The sequence below is a fragment of the Phyllobates terribilis genome, unplaced genomic scaffold (genome assembly GCF_046119375.1).
Source record: "Phyllobates terribilis strain yellow unplaced genomic scaffold, ASM4611937v1 Scaffold_3__8_contigs__length_932513732, whole genome shotgun sequence".
Classification (NCBI taxonomy): Eukaryota; Metazoa; Chordata; class Amphibia; order Anura; family Dendrobatidae; genus Phyllobates; species Phyllobates terribilis.
The window spans coordinates 171,884,057-171,908,700 of record NW_027362763.1 but is presented as its reverse complement, the minus strand read 5'-3'; the positions used below and the strand labels follow the sequence as shown (position 1 = coordinate 171,908,700).

The following is a 24,644-nucleotide window of genomic DNA, read 5'->3' as shown; positions in this document are numbered from 1 at the left end:
GTTAATTAGTTTTCCTCCCTGTAGGTTTCTCTCCTGGTTTTGACCTACAAAAATTTATCCAAAATTAGTGTTTAAGTGGTCTAAGATAGTTCACATCTTGATATTTCATTATGTTCCGTGCATGTGCAAGGCAAGTCTCTGCATGTACAGTACAGACCAAAAGTTTGGACACACCTTCTCATTTAAAGATTTTTCTGTATGTTCATGACTATGAAAATTGTACATTCACACTGAAGGCATCAAAACTATGAATTAACACATGTGGAATTATATACTTAACAAAAAAGTGTGAAACAACAGAAAATATGTCTTATATTCTAGGTTCTTCAAAGTAGCCACCTTTTGCTTTGATGACTGCTTTGCACACTCTTGGCATTCTCTTGATGAGCTTCAAGAGGTAGTCACCAGAAATGATCTTCCAACAATCTTGAAGGAGTTTCCAAAGATGCTTAGCACTTGTTGGCCCTTTTGCCTTCACTCTGCGGTCCAGCTCACCCCAAACCATCTCGAATGGGTTCAGGTCTGGTGACTGTGGAAGCCAGGTCATCTGGCGTAGCACCCCATCACTCTCCTGCATGGTCAAATAGCCCTTACACAGCCTGGAGGTGTGTTTGGAGTCATTGTCCTGTTGAAAAATAAATGATGGTCCAACTAAATGCAAACCAGATGGAATAGAAACCGCTGCAAGATACTGTGGTAGCCATGCTAGTTCAGTATGCCTTCAATTTTGAAAAAATCCCCAACAGTGTCACCAGCAAAGCACCCCCACACCATCACACCTCCTCCTCCATGCTTCACGGTGGGAACCAGGCATGTAGAGTCCATCCGTTCACCTTTTCTGAGTCGCACAAAGACACGGTGGTTGGAACCAAAGATCTCAAATTTGGACTCATCACACCAAAGCACAGATTTTCATTGGTCTAATGTCCATTCCTTGTGTTCTTTAGCCCAAACAAGTCTCTTCTGCTTGTTGCCTGTCCTTTGCAGTGGTTTCCTAGCAGCTATTTTACCATGCAGGCCTGCTGCACAAAGTCTCCTCTTAACAGTTGTTGTAGAGATGTGTCTGCTGCTAGAACTCTGTGTGGCATTGACCTGGTCTCTAATCTGAGCTGCTGTTAACCTGTGATTTCTGAGGCTGGTGACTCGGATAAACTTATCCTCAGAAGCAGAGGTGACTCTTGGTCTACCTTTCCTGGGGCGGTCCTCATGTGAGCCAGTTTCTTTGTAGCGCTTGATGGTTTTTGCAACTGCACTTGGGGACACTTTCAAAGTTTTCCCAATTTTTCAGACTGACTGACCTTCATTTCTTAAAGTAATGATGGCCACTCGTTTTTCTTTACTTAGCTGCTTTTTTCTTGCCATAATACAAATTCTAATAGTCTATTCAGTAGGACTATCAGCTGTGTAGCCACCAGACTTCTGCACAACACAACTGATGGTCCCAACCCCATTTATAAGGCAAGAAATCCCACTTATTAAACCTGACAGGGCACACCTGTGAAGTGAAAGCCATTTCCGGTGACTACCTCTTGAAGCTCATCAAGAGAATGCCAAGAGTGTGCAAAGCAGTCATCAAAGCAAAAGGTGGCTACTTTGAAGAACCTAGAATATAAGACATATTTTCAGTTGTTTCACACTTTTTTGTTAAGTATATAATTCCACATGTGTTAATTCATAGTTTTGATGCCTTCAGTGTGAATGTACAATTTTCAAAGTCATGAAAATACAGAAAAATCTTTAAATGTGAAGGTGTGTCCAAACTTTTGGTCTGTACTGTATGTGCTGAAAGTAGAGCTCGGGGGTATGCTATACACTGGCCTATATGTGTTACAATCTCCCAAAAGCGTACTTTACTTGGGGTGGGGTTCTATATTGAAACGATTTGTGGAGAAAAAGGTAGCTGACACTCCATTGGCTTACTGTACATCAGGCCACTCAAAGCCTATGGTCATGATCAGAGAACGTCCAAACGTACAGCCAAACTAAGATGTAAAGATAGTGTAAAGCTGTCCATACACTTTACATATAACTCACCAGTAATTGAAGGAGTGGAAGATAATCAATCATATTTGTATAAGGACTAGTGTTGAGCGAGTACTAAAATGCTCGGGTGCTCGAAGCTCGGGCCGAGCTCGCCGTGATACTCGGGTGCTCGACCCGAGCAACGAGCCCAATGTTAGTCTAAGGGAGACTCGAGCATTTTTGCGGTGGCACCCCCGGCAGTCTTTTAAAAGCCTAACAAGTGCCCAAAACGATAGTGACAGTGCTCAAATGACATGGGGACAGCATGGGGATCGCCCCAGGAAGCATTTCTGACCCCCAGGTCACTGCTGTCAACAACGTGGTCAGAGGTATTAAGCCACTTTTACGGGCTCACAATAAAACGTTCAAAAACGAAAGTGAAACTTTTTTCCTGTGAAATATGTTAAGGAACATCCTTTCCAGGGAAAAGACTTGTGTATAAGTTAAAATAAATGACCAAAAACAAAAATACTCCTCCACACCTTCGGCTATGTTCACAAGTAGCATTTTTTATGCATTTTTGCACTTTTGTATTGCTTTCAACTATGACAAATGCATTCACCAGGAAATGTCATTTTAACATTTTACAACCTTATCTGGCCATGTGCTGTGTGACACATGCATAAAGTGCTGAAAAGACATGGGAACAGCATGGGGAAGACCCTTGGAAGCATCTCTGACTCCCAGGTCACTGTCTAAAAGTGTGCCCATCATAAGTGATCCTTGCCGCATCAGAAGATGCAGACTTGCAACTATCCCCATGCAAGTTCTAGTCCCAGGGCAGTGTTCAATTGTACCTCCCCCATTCCTTGCAATGCAAGCGCAAGTATGCAGCCTGCCACCCACCCACCCCCAGGCTGCAATACCATACTGCTTGCTTGCTTGAACTTGAAATTGGGCCTTTTAGGTATGTGGAGGCGGAATCTGGCCACCACGCCATGGCTGTGTCGGTGGCCTGGTATCCATACTCAGTCCCCAGCCGCCTGGTGGCCGGGTGTCCCCGCTTGCTCCCCGGCCTCCAGGGGGTGGCCGGGTGTCCATACAAGGTCCCCAGCCACCCCTATTTGTCCCGGTAACCTTTCCCACACTTTTCTTAGCCTGGCCTGCTTTAGGGCAGCATTGGCCGAGCCCACCGGACTATCAGACTCCTCCGGTGGGCCCAGGCTTCTCCATCAGGGGAGTTGAGAGTGCCTAGGTGAGGAGCATGATGAGGATGATAGAAGTTAGCATCTGCTTTGTTTTGTTGTAATGCAAGCGCATATATGTAGTAGCGGCTAGGGCTGAGGTGGTCAGCGTTTTGGCGCATATCCTACCTCCTCCGAGGATTGCTGGATGTTTTCCTGCTACTATCCAAGTTCTATGACTCCCGTTAAAACAAAGCTTCAGGTGATAAATGATGGATGAGGTAGTGGCAAAGGAGAAAGAGCAGGAGGAACAGGGACCATTCACATCAATATCAGGCCAGTCAACCAGATATGTCTTGTAGGATATGTTTCTGTAACAAAAGGAGCGGTTCGGCTACACAGTTATAGGGCATACAGTGAGTGCAATGCCTACCAAAAATTTCGAGGCACTCCAATGCCCCTTGGAAATGACATAGAGGTCAGAGGGCGTTAACTAAACCTTTTTTTCAATTTATAGCAACTGGGTCTCCTGTGCACTGTTGGCCTAAGCAGTGAATGGAAGGCTTTCCAAAAATTATGAGGAACTGCAATGCCCCTTACAAGAGCCATGTGTGGCACCCCAGGGGTCTGGTCACCATAGTAATAGAGATATTACGTCGGAGAGCAAGTGGGAGGATTCCTGGTCAGGATCCCTTAAACATGCAACATCCTCCTGCCCCAGTCCTGGGAGGGGAGAATTCTGCCCTTATAAACTGGATCTGGGGCGGGGTTGAGTGAGTCAGAGAACAGAGAACAGTCACAGTCAGAGTGAGAGCAAGGGAAAGTAACAGCAAGGAGCTCTGTAGGAGCTAGGAGCTAAAGACCAGGGGCTGGAAGCTGAGCAGAGCTCGCCCTGGCAGAAGACAATAGGAACCGGACACAGGAGTCCGAAGCTGTGAGGACTTATATATCCAGCAGCAGAAACCAGCTGGCAGGGGATTTCAGGTCCTCTGGCCATAGAAGCCCGGAGGCTCAGTCACAAGCAAGGGACCAGCACCGCCGTCGTGGAGCGGAGGCTAACAGAAGGCCCCAAGTCACCAGCCATACGGGTGAGCACTACACGGTACACTCAGGGACGTGGGCTACTTCTACCCGCTTACAGCAAGGTAGCCAGGAAGAGTGCAGACAGACGGGGAGGCCTACAACTCCACCTGGCCAGGGGAACTCCTGCTTGCTCACAGACTGACCAGGCCTCTTATGCTAGCCAGTATTCCCGGGAGGGTCTACCTTATAATCATCAGTAAAGACCCTGAACTGCACTGCAAAGACTCTGAGTCGTTCCTGCTGCGCTCGTGCACCATCACCCCCATCATCCACACTCACTGCCCTGAGGCTATACTCCTCCCATTCTCTGCTGCGCACACAACACCAGCCTCAGCGGTCTGCCTCGCAGCGGTGGTACTCCCTGACCGCAATCCACGGGTGGCGCAGTCGGACAATTAACCTCAAAACCTAAGAAAGACTGCCACTGGTTTGACCAGCCTGAGCCACGGGACCGGGTCACCGCCACGGAGACTACAGACCCCAGAGACCCGGCACCGGGTATCCCACACACGTGTACACACGGCCCAGGGGGCGCGTCACATGCAGTACAGCATATTACAAACATAAGTCCCATTATTGGGGAGTGTGTCTTCCATAGTATTCGCTTATGCCTTGCAAGCAAAAGCTGCCAAAAATTAGGACGGAGCAACTTGCAATGCCCCTTACAAGAGCCATGCAGTACAGCATATTACAAACATAAGTCCCATTATTGGGGAGTGGGTCTCCCATAGTATTTGGTTATGCCTTGCAAGCAAAAGCTGCCAAAAATTAGGACGGAGCAACTTGCAATGCCCCTTACAAGAGCCATGCAGTACAGCATATTACAAACATAAGTCCCATTATTGGGGAGTGGGTCTCCCATAGTATTTGCTTATGCCTTGCAAGCAAAAGCTGCCAAAAATTAGGACGGAGCAACTTGCAATGCCCCTTACAAGAGCCATGCAGTACAGCATATTACAAACATAAGTCCCATTATTGGGGAGTAGGTCTCCCATAGTATTTGCTTATGCCTTGCAAGCAAAAGCTGCCAAAAATTAGGACGGAGCAACTTGCAATGCCCCTTACAAGAGCCATGCAGTGCAGCATATTACAAACATAAGTCCCATTATTGGGGAGTGGGTGTCCCATAGTATTTGCTTATGCTTTCCAAGCAAAAGCTGCCAAAAATTAGGATGGAGCAACTTGCAATGCCCCTTACAAGAGCCATGCAGTACAGCATATTACAAACATAAGTCCCATTATTGGGAAGTGGGTGTCCCATAGTATTTGCTTATGCCTTGCAAGCAAAAGCTGCCAAAAATTAGGACGGAGCAACTTGCAATGCCCCTTACAAGAGCCATGCAGTACAGCATATTACAAACATAAGTCCCATTATTGGGGAGTGGGTGTCCCATAGTATTTGCTTATGCCTTGCAAGCAAAAGCTGCCAAAAATTAGGACGGAGCAACTTGCAATGCCCCTTACAAGAGCCATGCAGTACAGCATATTACAACCATAAGTCCCATTATTGGGGAGTGGGTCTCCCATAGTAATTGCTTATGCTTTCCAAGCAAAAGCTGCCAAAAATTATGACGGAGCAACTTGCAATGCCCCTTACAAGAGCCATGCAGTACAGCATATTACAAACATAAGTCCCATTATTGGGGAGTGGGTCTCCCATAGTATTTGCTTATGCTTTCCAAGCAAAAGCTGCCAAAAATTAGGACGGAGCAACTTGCAATGCCCCTTACAAGAGCCATGCAGTACAGCATATTACAAACATAAGTCCCATTATTGGGGAGTGGGTGTCCCATAGTATTTGCTTATGCCTTGCAAGCAAAAGCTGCCAAAAATTAGAACGGAGCAACTTGCAATGCCCCTTACAAGAGCCATGCAGTACAGCATATTACAAACATAAGTCCCATTATTGGGGAGTGGGTGTCCCATAGTATTTGCTTATGCTTTCCAAGCAAAAGCTGCCAAAAATTAGGACGGAGCAACTTGCAATGCCCCTTACAAGAGCCATGCAGTACAGCATATTACAAACATAAGTCCCATTATTGGGGAGTGGGTGTCCCATAGTATTTGCTTATGCCTTGCAAGCAAAAGCTGCCAAAAATTAGGACGGAGCAACTTGCAATGCCCCTTACAAGAGCCATGCAGTACAGCATATTACAAACATAAGTCCCATTATTGGGGAGTGGGTGTCCCATAGTATTTGCTTATGCCTTGCAAGCAAAAGCTGCCAAAAATAAGGACGGAGGAACTTGCAACGCTGGCACCCTGGTGGTATAGTTGTGGTGGAGGCTGAGGATAAGGAGAAGAAGATAAAACAGCAGAAACGAGGAAGCGTATACCCATGTGTCGGTGTGAAGCGGTGCATGTGAATACACCTCCCGAAATAACACAGTGGATTTGACTTGTTACTCTGCTGTCATTTGGTGGTGATGAGAAGTCTGGCCCAATCCAGCCCTTGTTCATTTTGATAAGGATCAGCTTGTCAGCATTGTCAGTTGACAGGCAAGTGCGCTTATCAGTTATAATTCCCCCAGCGGCACTAAAAACACGCTCCGATAACACGCTAGCGGCAGGGCAGGCCAGGACCTCCAAGGCGTACAGAGCGAGTTCATTCCATGTGTCCAGCTTGGATACCCAATAATTAAAAGGCACAGAGGAATCACGGAGGACGCTGGTACGGTCGGCAAGGTACTCCCTCACCATCTTTTGAAACTTTCCACTCCTTGTGAGAGTACCCCGCGCCTCAGGGCCTGTAAGCTGGGCGGGTGTCAGAAAACTGTCCCAGAACGTTGACAGTGTTCCCCTGCCTCTGCTGGATTGGAGTTGCATCTCTCTCGCCTGTACGCCTTGGTTGGGCAACGAACTATGACCTCTGCCGCTAGCGTGTTCAGATGGGAATTTTTTTAAGAGTTCTGCAGCAAGGGCCTTCTGGTACTGCCCCATTTTTGTAGACCTCTCCACCTCAGGAATAAGAGAGTGAAAGTTCTCCTTGTAGCGGGGGTCTACAAGTGTCACCAACCAGTAATGACTGTCACCCAACATTTTGACAACGCGAGTCAGCCATGCGTGCCAGACTGGTAACTGGCAAGATTTCCGTGTCCTCACCAAGATGACGACGGACCATGCTCTCCTCCTCCTCTTCCTCCTCCCCCCTGTCCTCAGGCCACCCACGCTGAACCGACGGTATGACACTTGTACAGGTACTACCGTCTACAATGCATGATAGCAGCTCCTGTTCTTCCTCCTCCTCCTCCTCCTCTCCCTCATTGTCCCCCAATGCACGTTGGGATGAGATGAGGCTGGGCTGTGTGTAATCGCCCGCTACGGCTTCTTGATCCATCTCATCATACTCTGGCTGCAATGCCTCCTCTTTAATTCTCTGCAGAGAGCGTTGCAAAAGACAGACAAGTGGGATGCTGACGCTAATGATGGCATCATCGCCACTCACCATCTTGGTGGCCTCCTCAAAGTTTGTCAGGATGGTACATATGTCAGACATCCAGGTCCACTCCTGAGGTTTTATGAGTGGAGTCTGACCTGAATATCGACGGCCTTGTTGCAGCTGGTACTCCACAACTGCTCTCTTCTGCTCACAAATCCTTTGCAACATGTGGAGGGTAGAGTTCCAACGTGTGGGGACATCACACACCAGTCGGTGTGCCGGAAGCTGCAAACGCTGCTGCAACACAGCAAGGGCGGCGGAAGCTGTAGCCGACTTGCGAAAATGAGCTGACAGGCGGCGTACTTTCACGAGCAGATCTGGCAACTCGGGGTACGATTTAAGAAACCGCTGAACCACGAGGTTAAGCACATGAGCCAGGCATGGTACGTGTGTGATCTCACCTCGTCTCAGAGCCATTGTCACACACGACCATGCCGGGATGTAGGTTCAGCGGTCTCAGCCACATATCTGCCTGCTCTTTCACAGCTGTCCACAACTCACAAGCAGTGTGAGGTTTATCACCTAAGCTTATGAGTTTCAGCACAGCCTGTTGCCGCTTGGCGGAGGCAGTACTGCAATGCTTCCAGCTTGTAACTGATGTGGTGATATCTGAGATGGAGGCTGAACATGAGGAGGAGGAGGAGGAGGATGCGCAGGAGCTGTACACTGTGGGGGCAACTCTGACTGACATAGGGCCCGCAATCCTCGGTGTGGGGAGGATGTGTTCCGTCCCAAGGTCCGACTGGGTCCCGGCTTCCACTATGTTTACCCAGTGTGCTGTCAGAGAGATGTACCGTCCCTGGCCACAAGCACTTGTCCACGTGTCCGTTGTCAGGTGGACTCTCCCAGTAACTGCATTGTTGAGGGCACGGCAGATGCTTTGGGACACGTGCTTGTGTAATGCGGGGATGGCACACCGGGCAAAATAGTGTCGGCTGGGGACCGAGTACCGAGGGACGGCCACCGCCATAAGATTGCGGAAGGATTCCGTCTCCACCAGCCTAAAAGGCAGCATTTCCAACGCAAGCAGTCGTGAAATGTGCGAATTTAGGTCTGTGGCCTGTGGGGCGTTAGCTGCAAATTTCCGCTTTCGTTCAAAGGTCTGGGATATGGACAATTGAACGCTGCGGTGGGACGTGGACGTGGACGTTGATGCTGTTTCTTGAGAAACTGCCATAACAAGTGAAGACTGAGAGGAGGGGGCATCTTTACATGCAGTATGGACAGGAGATTGCCTTGCACACACAACAGGGGGTTCTATTGCACGCACAACAGTGGAAGAAGCAGTGGATGTCACCCGCTGACACTGGTCGTGGACCCTGGGTTTCGCCCCACAAAGTTGGGTGCTTTGCTGCCATGTGCCTGATCATGCTGGTGGTGGTCAGGCTGGTAGTTTTGTCACCCCTGCTGATGCTGGCATGGCAGGTGGAGCATATGGCCTTTTTGGGGTTATCAGCAGAGTCTTTAAAAAAATTCCAGACTCTGGAAGACCTACCGCTTGTACTGGCAACGTCCCTCGTGTTGGTGTTACGGGGAACAGTTGCCCGCCTTCTGTCTGCGGCCACCACACTGCTTCTTCCTGCCTGTTGGGGTACTCTGCCTCCCTCCCCTTGTGTGCTGCTGGCCTCACTCTGCATGTCCTCCTTCCACGTTGGGTCAGTTACTAGATCATCCACCACCTCCTCCTCTTCCACTTGCGCACCACGATCCTCCTCCTCACTTCCTGGCAATTGTGTCTCGTCATCGTCCACCTCTTGTGACAGATTGCCAACGTCGACTTCCTGTGGCCGTGGCTGTTCAAATATTTGGGCATCGCAACATGGGATCTCCTCTTCCACCACTTCAAGCGTATCAGGCGAGGGGCCCAAATATGGAAATGGACCAGTGAACAGCTCTTCAGAGTGTCCAAGTGTGGGATCACTTGCTGTCTGACGACACTCGGCATGGTGGGAGGAAGGAGCATCAGGGTGAGGAGGAGTATGCGGTCGAGACTCACGGCTACTAAGAGTTGACCGTGTGGAAGACAGACCGGAGGTGGTGGTGCCCAGGTAACTTGAAGTATTATCTGCTATCCAATTAATAACCTGTTCACACTGGTCAGTTCTCAATACTGGTGTTGTTCTGTGCTTCCCTAGTAATTCGGTCAAGAAGTGGGAGCGAGAAGATGTGGCTGTTGGTTGTGGCACATTTTCACCTTGGCCACGGCCCCGTCCTCTGCACGAACCATCACCAGAACGTCCACTTCCACGTCCCTTGCCACGCGCCTTGCCCATTGTAAATGAAGTAAAATAGCTTACACTTGCACTATCAATGGAAAAAGGGTAATAAAGAGTAGATTAGAACCGTGGAAGAGGAAAACCACAGTTATTGTTTACTGGGGTATACCACACTTTTTTAAATAGAGATATTTGCGGCTGAACAGTGAGCGACACACTCAAACTGCTTTTTTTTTTAGATACCAAAGGCCCAAAACTGGATAGTACAGCGATTTGACCCATGGAACTGCGAAACCACACTGGGATGTTGGGCCTACACAAGACTATTTTCAACAGATATATTTTTGTGTCACAACAGTCAGGAGACACTACTGTTTTTCTTTACGGAAAATATACCAAAACCTGAATAATAGAGATTTTTTACCGTGGGATGGCAAAACCACAGTTATTGTTTACTGGGGTATGCTAGACTTTTTTAAATATATAGATTTGCGGCTGAACAGTGAGCGACACACTCAAACTGTTTTTTTTTTTAGATACAAATGGCCCAAAATGGATAATACGGAGGTTTGAACCGTGGAAGTGCAAAACACTTCTGTTTCTCTAGCCTACACCAGACTATTTTCAACAGTTATATTTGTGTCTGAAAAATCAGAGAAACGCTTTTTTTTTTTGGGGGGGGGGAGGGGGGACACACCAAAAGGTTAATAAGACGGGTATTTGTACAGTGTGAAGGAGGAAAAAAAAAGGAGGATTTAGATGGAAAAAAAAGGATTTTTCCTGGCCCCCGACACCTGGTGCTAAGTCCAGCAATTTCAGCAACAGGAGCACACAGGACTGTAATGCAGCGTTTGCTGGTATATCCACTGTGTCTCCTATACAGCCTGCCTGCCTGGTATCTGGGATGGATATTAGTCCTGAAAAGGACTGTTTGTTTGTTCTGGCAGCCTTTACAGACCCTACACTAACTATTTCGCAATTTATATCTCTCCCTAAATCAGCAGCGCTGTCCCTACACTGTCTAATCCGGAGCGACTGTGTCCAAGATGGCGGCGCCCGGTTTTAAATACTCGAGGTGACGCTGTGCGGTCAGCCAATCACTATAATGCCCACAACCAACATGGCTGCAGCATTACAGTGACTGGCTGGCAATCCCTGCATGTTCATTGGCTCTGTAAAGAGCGCCGAACATGCAGGGCGGAGACCAGAGCTCTCGCCCGAGTAACCCGGAAATGCTCGGTGCTCGCTGAACATCCCGAGTAGCGTGATGCTCGGGCGAGTACCGAGCAGTGTCGAGCATGTTCGCTCAGCACTAATTCGGACCTCTCAATAGATGTCTGAAGAAAGAGGGATTGAACATGTTGGATTTCAACATGTCCAATCTTTTCGTCGTGTGGTAGGTATGTCATGTGCTGAGTATTTTTTCAGCTGAGTGTTTATGGTTATGTCATGTAATATAGTTATGATATTAATGGCCAACTTAAAATTACTGTTTTATAAACACTATACCACCTGTCCATAGGATGAGTGATAAATGTATAATTTCTAAGGGTCTGACCTCTGGGATCACTACCAATTACAAGATTGGGGTCCCATATTCTCTTTCAGGAATTGAGCGGCACAGAGCATGTGCGATCACTGCTCTATCCATTGTCTATAGGAGTGGTGGTCGCACATGTTCACTAACACTCCATTCACACAGGGGGCGTCTCATGATCAGTAGGCATCCCTGCGGTCAGTGCCACCAACGATCATGCATCCTGTCAATAGGTGATAAATGCGTGTAGGTCGACTTGTTCTCCAGTGAAAAGTTATTACCCATCCACAGGATACAGTAGGTGATGACCTATTATTCGGTGGGGGTCCAACCGCTGGAACCTACACCGATTGTTAATTTTTACCCCTGATGGGGCACTTTTATCCCCATTAGAATAAAACTGCAATGCGCTTGCCCAAACATTTCTCCACTGATTCTCTTTGGGGCTGCCAGAAAAAGCTGAAAGCAGCCAAGGGAAAGAATGGCGTGGTGATGGAGCATATGCACTGCCGCGTTATTCCAAGTAAAATAAAAGTGCTCCATTCTGCCGATCGGTGCGGATCCCAGTGCTCGGACCCCATGGATCAAGAGGTTATTACCTATCACCAGACAACCCTTTTTGAGTATTTGGCTTCTGCATAAAATTTTACCATAGACACAATCATATCGAGATGACAGACAGACACAGGAACACGACGCCATCAGTACACAAAATGTCATTGACTTTTTATTGTGCAGTTGACACTCATTGACAAAAACATTGGCACTCATTCACCAGCACAATACAAAAATACGTTGGCAGAATGTATCTCCTCTAACATGGCAGTGAGCTGGGTATTGTCACAGAGCTTGGGTTTTGTGGTCCCACTCCCAATACCACATGGCATGGGGACATGAGAACGCTTCCTCAAAGCCGTGCACTCACATGGAAAATGTTCAAAGCAAGACCATCCATGAAGAATGCAGCACAGTGCTCAGACCTAGACCAAGTCCCAGGGACTGACTACCTGTATGGATTTTCCATGAACGTTAATCCATTTTAAGAGTGCATTGATTGGGGGAGGCTCGGGGGAAAAACCCAGAGATCCCAAAGTCTATAACATAAATGGCAGATTTGTTTTTATTACAGTCACTTCAATGGTGTTTTATTGTTACTAAATTTAGGAGATGATTCAGTGGTAATGAGCTCACGTTGTGTTTTCCCACGTTCTCATAAAACATTACCGGATTATACTTCTGCTGATGACTCTTAAAGTGAACTTGTCGGCTCTGCTGAAGTGTCTGCTTCTGAAAATACTTGGACACCTCATGAAGTTTGTATTTTGGATCTTTACACTGCGCATTTCACTGCTATTCCTCCTAGAATATATGAATAAATGGGGAACTGGGTGTTACCTTTCCCTGTGTCAAAGGGTTGTGTCCCCATGGAATCTGATGGCACTGTCAGCATGGATTGGATTAAGTCAAACTATGTAGGACACCCCCAATTAGTAACAACCAGCTGTCAATGTACCCCTAATTTTCTAGAAAAATTACAGTTGCAATCAAAATTATTGTAGAAAACCAAATTCGATCAGCATCTACTGGAAAATAAACACAACAAAATCAAGAAGGCCCCAGCCCTCACTTAGATTTTTCCTTGATTCCTTTATTCAACAAAACTGGGCGCCTTTCAACCCATCCAAAGCTTTCTTCGGCAGTCTGCTCATGAAAGCTTTGGATTGGCTGAAACGCGTCTAGTAATGTTGAATAATGGAATCAAGGAAAAACCTAAGTGAGGGCCGGGGCCGTCTTGATTTTGTACAATCAAAATTATTCACCTCTACTCCCCTAGTGTAAATTAGGTTTATTAGCAACATTTGCAATTTTTTTCTTGCGATAAACTAATCAAACAAGAACATTTTAAAAAGCTAGATACAATTAAAATAACAAGTGGTTGCTCCTACTTCTACATAAAATGCCACTTTTAGTGACTATTGCAGTCTGAATAGTATTAAACTTTTTCATGACAAATATCTTTAGCCCCTCTGGTTGTTATGACCTGCTATAAATGTGATGCATAGCCAGGCACCAGTTTCTGTCAGGTTTCCTGAGGAATTTAAGCCCATTCCTCATGGACAGTGCCCTCCAGTTCACTAATATTCTTGGGTTTGCATGCTGAATCCTCCTTCTTTAAATCCAAAAAAAGATTTTCTATTGCGTTCAAGTCAGTATGACAGTGACTGCCACCTCCGAATCTTCCAAGACCTTTTCTGAAACCAAACATGCAGGCCCAAGAATTTTACTGACTTGAGGGCCTTTGTCCATAAGGAATTGGCTAAGATTCCCGAGAAACCTGCCATAAGCTGGTGTTTAGCTATGCATCACATTTGCAGCAGGTCATAACAGCCAGAGGAGCTCTACTAAATACTAAAGACACATGTCATGAATGGGTTGAATATGAGACTTCCGTAGTCAGTAAAAGGGGCATTTTGTATTGGATTTGGAGAAACCATTTGATACATAAGTTGTGATGAGCTATTTATAGGGAACTTGCCATGAGACTCATGCTGTCCGAACCACTGACAGCACAAGTCAGATACTGGTTGCCGGATTGTAGCCGTGTACATTTTACTCTGAAATGCTGCAGTGACGCATAGTCTCCGGCTGACTTTTCAAAGTACCCTTTCTCTAAAAAACTGCAGCCTTTCAGTGTAAAACATACCCAGCTGCAATAACAAAACCGCTGTCTGATTCATGCTGTGCGTGGTTCTGGCAGCATGAATCTCATGACAAATTCCCTTTAAATAGTTTGATTACTTTTTTTGCAAACAACACAAAGTTTGTAAATTTTGCTAATATAATTTTGATTGCATCTGTAAGTCTATGTTCACATAGAGTTTTAGCCTGCATTCAGTGGCTTCGTCTTACTTCTGAACCCCAGCAAAACGAGATTTGGGCGTATGCGCTGATGGGGCTATTGACTATAATGATGCAGACGGAGTCACAGTGTGCTCTGTCATTCATTCTTTTTGGTCGTATATGCCTATTAGAGGCAGACATCAAGATATGGTCAACTACGTCTTGCTTCCCGGGTCAACTAAGCGGATACAGCTGAAAATGATGCACGACTGAGACTCATCTACATCATTATAGTCTATGGCCCCGTCAGCACATACGCCTGAATCCCATTTTGCTGGGGCGCAGAGGTAAGCCACAATGGAGCCACTGAATATAGGGTCAAACGTGATGAGAACTCTGCCCAACAAGGATAGCACAGCAAAAGTTCTAAGAAAAGATTCTCCAGCATTGTTATCTCATGGGGAATATTTGTATTTACTAAAACAAACATGTCAGGAGACCTAACGGCTGACTCTTTAAAGGGAGTGTCTCATGAGTGGTAATTTATATAATCTTAGCATGGACAGTGAAGTCATCCTTTTGAGGGGAAACAGACAGCACATTGGTAATATGTATATGTAATGGTAGTAATGAGATCAGTCCACAGGTACCTGGCTGGTCCCTGGCGTTTGGCTCAATCCTTGGTCTTTTAATTCTCTTATGTTACTCATCCACGTTAAAATGAAATGTGGTATAACAGGGAAAGTCTCATCATAGCATTGCTCGTAAAGAATGTCCTCAATATTCTTCACTAAGTGTCTCTAAGCTCGATGTACACTTATTGTGTGATCTCCTCGTCTTGTTACCAAGACAATGTCACGTTGCCATTATGGTGATGTCACGTTGCCAAGTTACCATGTAATTCTAATTATTTTCCATTGGGAAAAGATTCCAACAGGGATAAATTATTCCAATTACACCCCCCCCCCCAACCATGATATGACCAATAGTCACCCTTACAGGGGTTGTCCGGGATAAGCTAGGATATTAGTAATCAATACAAGATCAGTGAGGGTCCGCCACCTGATATTCCCACCAATCAGTTGAAATTTGCTCTGGCAGTTGAGGAATAAAAGCGATGTACAGGGAGTAACACAGCAGAGATAAAGCGCAGTACTGTGCAGCAGCCACTAGGCGATGTATGTGACTGCTGTGCTCCACCTCGTACATGGCTTATATCCAGCCGCTGCTTTAGCAGAGGTTACCTGATCAGTGGGGGCCGCCCGGTGTCAGACCCCTACCAATCCCATACTGATGACCTATCATCAATTGATAAGTCTCAGACATCTCCTTTAAGCACAGACACCACTACCCAAGTCTATTCTGTGGCCCGTTGTTTTAATGATGTCTCCCATATTGTGAGATTTTCTCAATTGACTGTTGTGTATGAAAACGGTTTGTGGACGGATAGTCCACTTTTTGGCACTTCTGTATTTCAGTATGTCATATATTTAGCTATTCTTTAGGTTCTGTTCACATTTTCATTCTCCAACTCCTATCAGAAAAAATTGGATAGTCTGTGAAATATTTTGGAAACCCCATTGATACATGACAGATGGCTTTAGACCACTGGGATCCTTGAGGCTGATCTGTTGAAGCTGCCATGACACTTATGATCGAACACCATAACATCAGTATGAATATAATCACGATCAGGCAATCAAAGCAGTGTCCAATAACCTGGCAGCTGTGGAGGCCTAGAGAGCAGCCGAGCTCTGCCGCTGCCTAGCAGCAGGCCATTCCTACTATTGTGTAAACCGATGTAGGCATCTTTGGGGGCATTTTTTTATTTAAAAGAATTATCCACAACTATGATATTAATGGCCTATCATTAGGATAGATCATAACTATCAGATCATTGGGGGTCTGACACCCTGCACCGCTACGATCAGCTGTTATCAGCCCTGGCAGTAGCATTGTACAGTGCTCCATTTAATGGCCATTCCTGGGTACTGCACCCTCTATTCATATGAATGGGAGCTGATGTGCATTACCGGGAGCAGCCACTAATCTGTGTCTGGCGCTGTGGTGTTCCAGTCTGAAGCTGCTAGCATCTTAATCATAGTGGGGTCAGGACCCGATCAATATGATATTGATGACTTATTGTAAGGCCTCATTCAGACGTTTTTTTTTCGCGTACGAGTGCTATTGTTTTTCACCGATATCACTCGTACCTATAATAGTGAATGAGGTCATTCACACATCTGTGATTTTCCACGGACCGAATAGTCCATGTGAAATTGTAAGGAAATGTACGATTTTGATCCGAGTGTTGGATCAGAATCGATACAACATGTATACGGGTCCATGAAAAAAATCAGGCAGCACTCAGATGGCATCTAACTGCAGTCTAATATTCACAGACTGTTAAATATGAAAAGAATAGTTTATTTTTCCCCTTTTCACGTACAAGAAAACCTGATGTCACTCAGAGCCAAACTCTGATCAAAAATCACTGATAAAACTCCAGCAGTTTTTCTAATACTGTACGTGAAAAAGAAATGAACGTCTGAATGAGCCCTCAGGATAAATGTTACAAACCCTGCCATCAGATAAGCTTACTGAAGGGTTCACCGGTAACTCATTCTGCAGTTTGCTATGTACTACCATACATAGAGGCTGTGGAAGTCACACGCTCCAATATTTTGAATTAAACTCTATTGCAAAAATGCTTTAGCCAAAAATACGGGCAATTAAGTGAAAAACAAATGCCTCAATGCCTCCAAAGAGGTCTAATATGTCTTGTTAGCCCATTACCTTTGGCCATTTACTTTTTACTAAACCTCTAGTCCAGATGTAGCTGCACTATAGACCTATATTCTTTCAGAAATATAAAAGAATTGTCCCAAGGTTTTTAACCTCTTTATGTTAAGAAAGGTCACTCACAGAATATTCCATAAATGTCGGATAGATACAGGTGCCAGCTGTGTTACCTGCACCCCTCGAGAATCAGTGCACATCTTGAGACACACACGTGGGCGCTCTACATTCACTTCTTTCCAAGTTCTGAAAATTTCCAAGCAGATTTTCTCTCCAATTTTTGGAATGCCCATTGAAGTGAATGGAGGAAGCCACAGCATCATTCCCAGACACGCATCAATCAGACATTTATGACCTATCTTGTCCATATAACCTTAACTGTCCAAGATGGGATTAACCCTTTAAAGGATTTGTCTAATGTGAGTTATTTGTTTCTGAAATGCTGGAAATGATCCCACTGATCCCTCGACGCTGTCTGGTCCTCCGCTGCCTGCAGCAATGACATGCTGTAACAGGGGCATGTGACCACTGCAGCCAATCAGTAGTTGCAGCAGTTACAGACTATGACCAGTTATTGACTGCAGAGATCAGAGCCTAGCAGGGTAAAGGACATCAATAGAAAAGGAGCGACAAGAAGATCAGTAAGGTGAGTAGAACTTTTTTTTTGTTTCTTAAGTGTATGTTCACATAAAGTTTTATTGTGAAACGGATTCAATTCAAAATCCACAACAACCGCTGCCTAAAGTACTCTTTGAAGTGGAACACATCCTAACTCATTTCCAGCATTTGATAAATAACTCACCCCAGGCAACCCGTTTAATGAGCCCTTAAAGGGAATTGGTCAGCAGATTTTTTTGCTACCTTATCTGAGAGCAGTGTAATGTAGGCAAAGAGACCCCGATTCCAACGTTTTATCACTTAGATTACTGGGTGCGACCGTTCTGACACAATCAGAGTTTTTAGATGTAGCAGGCAGCAGAGCTAAGAAAGCTAACCCCGCCCACAACACAGCTAACCCCACCCACACCAGGCTCTGTATGTACATTGTCTATTGACAGTGAGCTGCCTATCACAGAAGGGGGCGGAGTTGGTTTACTTGGCACAAGGCAGCTAGTCCGGGCAGTGATATTCTCCTGGTGATAAAACCTTCTCTGTAAGTAAACAACAGCACACAGCCTGAGAAGTGACACATCGTCAAATTCTGCGTTTCAGCCTCAATCTCCTGCTCTCTTCATATAAAATAGCAAAAACCTGCTGACAGATTCCCTTGAAACTGTGGCCGTATTGTGGCTTCAAGCAAGTTGGGACCAAATTCAAAGCAGAACACAGCACCTATCACAAACATAGGTTTTTGTGCCACTTTCCATCAGATGGCACATCATTTTTTTCGCTGTTTGTACATGGCACAGCATGCTGCAGTTTGGATGAATGCAATATATCCTATAAACTGAGCGACTTCTGAGACATGTACAGTCTGGCATAAACAAAACTACTATATATCACAATATCAGTAAACGATCAGCGCCTTGCACTTTGGGTAGAGGGTGAATGTAACCTGCCAATGTGCCAGTGTTTCTCAGTCAATACTGGGTACAGCAGTACAGTTAGCGCTGTTCCCAAGTGCTGAACGCTGCCATCATCATTGTGCCCTTCCGGCGCTGCGATCAGCGCCAGCAGGTGACAATGTTGAGCATAGTATTCTGCTCCCACTGTCTCCAAAACCTGTAAAAATAAAATAAAAAAATCCTTATACTCACCTGTCCAAAGATGAAATAAGTGTCCCACTCTGTAACCCATCTGACTGCTCACGCCGAGGAGCAGAGAATGACTCGCTACAGCGAGTGGGCCCCTGAACTGCGCTGAGCTCAATGAGCAGTGTCCTGTCACTCACTGAGCTCAGCTCAGCGCAGTTCAGGGGCCTGCTCACTGGAGGGAGTCATTCTCCTCTACTCCTCATCGTGTGCGGTCGCCTCAAGCCTCCACATACGCTGATGCAGAATTGTCAGTTAGATGGATTACAGCGTGGGACAGTATGTCGGACAGGTGAGTATTATGGTTGTTTTTTTATTTTTTTACAGGGGCCAAAGGCTTCAGGGAATTAGATGTAAAGGTGAGTATAATGTTTATTTTATTCTTATTTTACATTTGCTGGACACAGCAGGGGCAGAATACTACTCTCAACATTGTCCCTTGCTCACGCTGATCGCAGCGCCGGCAGGGGACAATGATGACAGATGCCTGCAGCACCAGATGCTTGGGAACAGCGCGAACTGTACCACTGATTTCCAGGCACCGGTACATGTCATCCGTGTGTCATCAGTGTGCATATGTGCGGGACATTGCCCACGGACACACGGTCCGTGAAAACACACAGACATGTGCACAGACCCATTCATTTGAATGGGTTTACGTGTGTCAGTGGCTCCAGATCGCGTGGAAACAGACACCACAAGTGCCCGAAACACAGACATGTGAAAGAGGCCTTACAGAAGGGAGCCCAGAACAGGGAAATCTCCTCTATGATGTTCATATGCCCTAATAGGTGAGATATAACACAACATATTTTAAAAACACGAATAAAATAGTACTCATATCTCTTGCCCTGAGGCATAATTGATCCAGTGACAGTGGTTGGTCTGTCCCTCTAGCAGACACATTCTGTAACCTTACATATCAGAAGTCAAGAAGATCTAAGGGGTAACATGTCGGCATAAGGAGACTTATAGGTGATGCAATGCTCCTCTGGGAAATTAAATATGCAATTTATCTATTCGGAGAGGAAAAGGACAGGAACTCTAATGTCATGTATTAGAAGCTGCAATCCTTAAAGTAAATATTGACCCTTTAACGAGCCTTGTCACGTCACATGACTTAAGATAAAAGCCAAACTAGACACTCCATTCAGACATGTGTCTCTGGGTGTTTACCCCTCCTCAGTACAAAGCAAGAGGTCTGATTTGGCTTAGTGAAAGGCGTTTGACATTAGGCCTAAAGTGTAACTTCTCTCCTTGTGAAGAGTGCCAGCCAACATAAGGAGACGTATACGCCATGCAATGATCCTCTGAGAAATTTGCAAACACTCCACAACACGTGGCTGTTAACAGTGCGTCTTGTTTGGCTTTTATCCTAGGTCATGTGGCAACGCTTGTTAAAGGGTCAATATTGAAATTTAGAATTGCTACCTCAATAGGTGAAACTACAGTTTCTGTCCTCTTCCTCTCTGAAGAGACAATTTGCATATTTAATTTCCCAGAGGTGCATTGAATGGCCTATAAGTCTCCTTACACCATCTTGGTACTCTCCACAAGGAGAGATGTCACCTCTTAGGCTTAGTGCCCACGATGCAGAAATGAAGCAGAACTTTTCCTGAGCATTTCTGCATCTCCCTGGCAGAAAAACGCATGTGGTTTTAACATGCGTTTTTGACGTGTTTTTGATGCGTATTTGCCATGCGTTTTTCCAATGCATTGTATAGGCAATACACATGCAAAAAAGCACAAGAATTGGTCATGTCCGTATTTTTTCTGCGAGTAAAATCCGCGCAGAAAAAATCCTGACCATGTGCACAGAACTTGCAGAATGTCATAGGAAGTCATGGGATAAGGTATGCAATGCGTTTCTGGAGCATTTCCGTGCTGCAAATCCGCACCAAAAAACGCACTGAAAACGCATCGTGGGCACACAGCCTTATCCTAAGTCATGTGGTAAGGCCTGTTAAGGGTCAATATTGACTTTTAGGATTGCCTCTTCCAATAGGTGGCACTAGAGTTCAAGTCCTCTTCCTCTCTGAAGAGACAATTTGCAAGTTTAGAAAAAAATTGTTTCTCATTGAAGAGACAGACAGCCAGCATGCATAGACTTATTAACCAGACAATGTTCCCTGGAAAAAAGTGTGCAAATTAGCTTTCTTATAATTGAAAGAAAACTGTCTCTCCAGGTCCAATGATCTTTAAGCCCCTCATAAACTTTAGATTGTTGTTGGCCAAACAGTGGTTTGGCTGATCATTCTGCCGGCAACTATCTTGGCCTTTTCTCTCTCAGCCAAGAGAGTGCTCCTGTGTTCTCTATATCAGATCCTTATCTCCCCCAACATTATCTATGGGGGAAAAATTTGAAGGCTCCCATACACATTAGACCATAGTGGAGGGTTTGGCCAACGTTAGTCTAATGCATACGTGTCAAAAACTCTGGCCCTCAGGTTGGTTATATTTGGCCCGCAACACGAGAACAGCCACCTCTATGTGGGGCCATTATTCTGTATGGAGGACTATGTGAGGACTATTATTCTGTATAGAGGACTATGTGGAGCCATTATACTGTTTGGAGGACTATGTGGAGCCCATAATACTGTATGGATGACTATGTGGGGCCCATTATTCTGTATGGAGGACTATCTGGGGTCCATTATATTGTATGGAGGACTATGTGGGGCCATTATTCTGTATGGAGGACTATGTGGGGCCCATTATTCTGTATAGAGGACTATGTGGGGCACTTTATACTGTATGGAGGACTATGTGGGGCCATTATTCTGTATGGAGGACTATGTGGGGCCCATTATTCTGTATAGAGGACTATGTGGGGCACTTTATACTGTATGGAGGACTATGTGGGGCCATTATTCTGTATGAAGGACTATGTGGGGCCCATTATTCTGTATAGAGGACTATGTGGGGCACTTTATACTGTATGGAGGACTATGTGGGGCCATTATTCTGTATGGAGGACTATGTGGGGCCCATTATACTGTATACTGGTTGGCTCACGACTTTTTCCAAGTTTTTCATTTTGGCCGTCTGTGCGTTTGAGTTTGACATCCCTGGTCTAATGCATGTGGGGGGCTTTAGTCCTGTAAATCTCAGTAAAGAGGCCTAGATTGACTTATACGGTAGCTACCTCTGATAGGTGGCACTAGATGGACAGTTTTCCTTCATCTGTGGGAGAGCTAATTTGTATGAGACCACAAGGTAATTGATTAAGTAGTCTCTAATTGGAAAGATCTTCACTTTACAAAGAGGTACATAAAAATAAAGTAACATCCTATATAGTATTAGATATATTGGCGAAAATATTTTGTGAGATTTTAATATTGTATTCTATTGGTCTACCATATTTCTATTAGGCCACTTTCACACGTTCAGTATTTTGTCAGTATTTTATATCAGCAAAATCAGAGGAAAAGTATAATAGAAACACGTCACCACTTCTGTATTTATCACCCACTCCTGGTTTTGGCTTACAAATACTGATGTAAAATACTGAACAAGTGCTGAAGGTGTGAACGTGGCCTTAATCTGATCAATTAGTAACCTGGTCTGACAAACTTTCCAGCCTCTATGTAACCAGCCGTAACAAGATTCAAGTAGTTATAACGAAGTCCTGATACTATAACACAACTAAAAATAAAATAATTATGTATTATATTAAAATATGTTCTATAACTATGTTTATCTATTGTTTCCCTCCAGACTTTGGAGTAAATCTCAGATTTGGTCACCCCCAACAGTGGAATGTATAGTATGCAACACTGTCACAGACAAATTTACAGTCACTAACAATGAGACATCAGGCCTCATTTAATGGGAGAGTCCAAAATTTCTTGATAATCTTGACGCCCCAATCTTCCTAGATAGAGTTTGTAGCCAGCCAGGGCAAAGACGCTGACCATGATGACTGCTCCACCTATGACATCATAGACACTGGGGAACATATGCAACACAAGAAGTTGCAGGATCATGGCCACCACGATCTCCAAGTGTTGCACCGTGCTGACCAAAGCTGGATGGAACTTATACAATGCATAATAGACACCAAGGAAGGCGACGGTAGAACACAAGCAAATCGCCAGGAGGTAGCCCCATGTTTCTCCATCCAGGGGTATGATTGGTTCTTGAAGAATAAACATTGTGCAGGCTCCCCAAACACTTCCAGTCCACCCAAATGTAAAAAGAGCTGTCCACATGCTGACCTTCTCTTTGATAGACCTGTAGACTATCATTGACAGCGCTGTGGTAAGGCCAGCCATGACTGTCATGGTGTAACCGAAGGCTTCCTTCCAGACACCAAGAAAGGAGTTTTCTTCATTAACTATATTTGGAATCATAACCAAACATGCGCCAAATACACTGCTAACAACAGTGATCAAGTCCACATTTGGCATATGTTCATCCAGAAGGAGGAAGGCCAGGATGGCACTGAAGACGGTGGTGGTCGCCCTCCACATAATGGTTCCATTGCTTGGTGGAACAATAGAGAAGGAAGTGTAGGCACAGGTAATGGAAATAACATTGCACACTCCATAGAAGAATAGTCGTAGTCTATACCCTGGGGGGCCAAACGGAGCCTCCTTATAATAACAAACCATGATAACGGATAAAACTTGCATAACGGAACGGATGAATATTAACTCCAGCGAGGGCACTTTGGAGCGGTCAGAAACCAATCTTGTGATGAGTGCCACGCACCCATGGGCCATCGCTGACCCGAAGAGCACAGCCCACATTTTCCTGCTCTGAAATATAGAGCTGTCCGCAAAACTTTGTAACTGCTGAGCCAAGTCATTATCAGGATCTTCTGACTGCTTTGGTCGGGCATCCATTGTCCCAAAAAAGGTTCTCCCCTTCTTTTTGGCATCCCCTAGTAATCTTTTTTTGGGGTTCTCCTCTACAAAGCCTCCGTTATCTTCACTGGTTTCTTCATATCCGTCATCTCCGGGTTGTGGATAATGGGATGTGTATTTCACTGTCACAGTGTTGGGATGGATTTTTACTCTCTTCTTGGCGGAGTAAGGTTTGGATGGTGATTTATCCATGTCCTTGAATAATATTCTGTAAAGCATACAAATAATAAGTGATTAACAATTAATGCAAACAATAGCATAAAAGAGGTTTATAAACGTCTAAGGTTGTATAGCAGATCGAAACGTCACAGCGTAAATAGAAAGCAACATTCTACAAGCATTCATGACAATGTTAAGCTGGACTGTCATCACCCCGGTGAGGGTAGTAGTAGTCTGCTCCCGCAGTGTCCCTGTGTAAAAATAAGAATAAAATAATAAAATCCATATACTCACCTGTCCGGAGATGTCCAACTCTGTAATCCTCTGACCACTGATGCCGAGGAGCCAGGGAGAATGAGCTGCTGCAGCGAGCGACTCCAGGGCTGTGCTTAGTGAGTGACAGGACACCGCTCGCTGGAGCAGCTCATTCTCTCCGGGTCCTCGGCGTGAGCAGTCAGAGGATTACAGTGGGGGACATCTCCGGACAGCTGAGTATATGGATTTTATTATTTTATTCTTATTTTTACACAGGGACACTGCGGGTGCAGACTTCTACTACCCTCATCATTGTCCTTGCTTGTGCTGATCGCAGCACCGGCAGGGAACCATGATGAGGGCACTGTCCAGCACCCCGGGCTTTGCGAACAGCGCTAAATGTACACTGATTCCCAAGCGCCGGTACGTGTAATCCTGGTGTGGCACTCAGGCGACATATGGTTGCCACATGTGTGACACGCACAGGACGCACAAGGCACGGATATCTCCGGTACCGGAAATATACGGACGTGTGAAACCGGCCTTACCA

At 45.5% G+C, this 24,644-nt stretch overlaps 1 protein-coding gene across 4 annotated transcripts in view; it reads right to left on the bottom strand.

The window, feature by feature from the left end:
• Positions 1–12,122: 12,122 nt before the first annotated feature.
• Positions 12,123–24,644, bottom strand: part of SLC35G2 (solute carrier family 35 member G2) — a 67,050-nt gene continuing 54,528 nt past the window's right edge. For all 4 annotated transcript variants that reach the window (XM_073674281.1, XM_073674280.1, XM_073674279.1 and 1 more), the window contains one exon: positions 12,123–23,888. In XM_073674281.1, the coding sequence (XP_073530382.1) occupies positions 22,634–23,872 (1,239 nt within the window). In that variant the 5' untranslated portion in view covers positions 23,873–23,888 and the 3' untranslated portion in view covers positions 12,123–22,633. The remainder of the gene's footprint in view (positions 23,889–24,644) is intronic.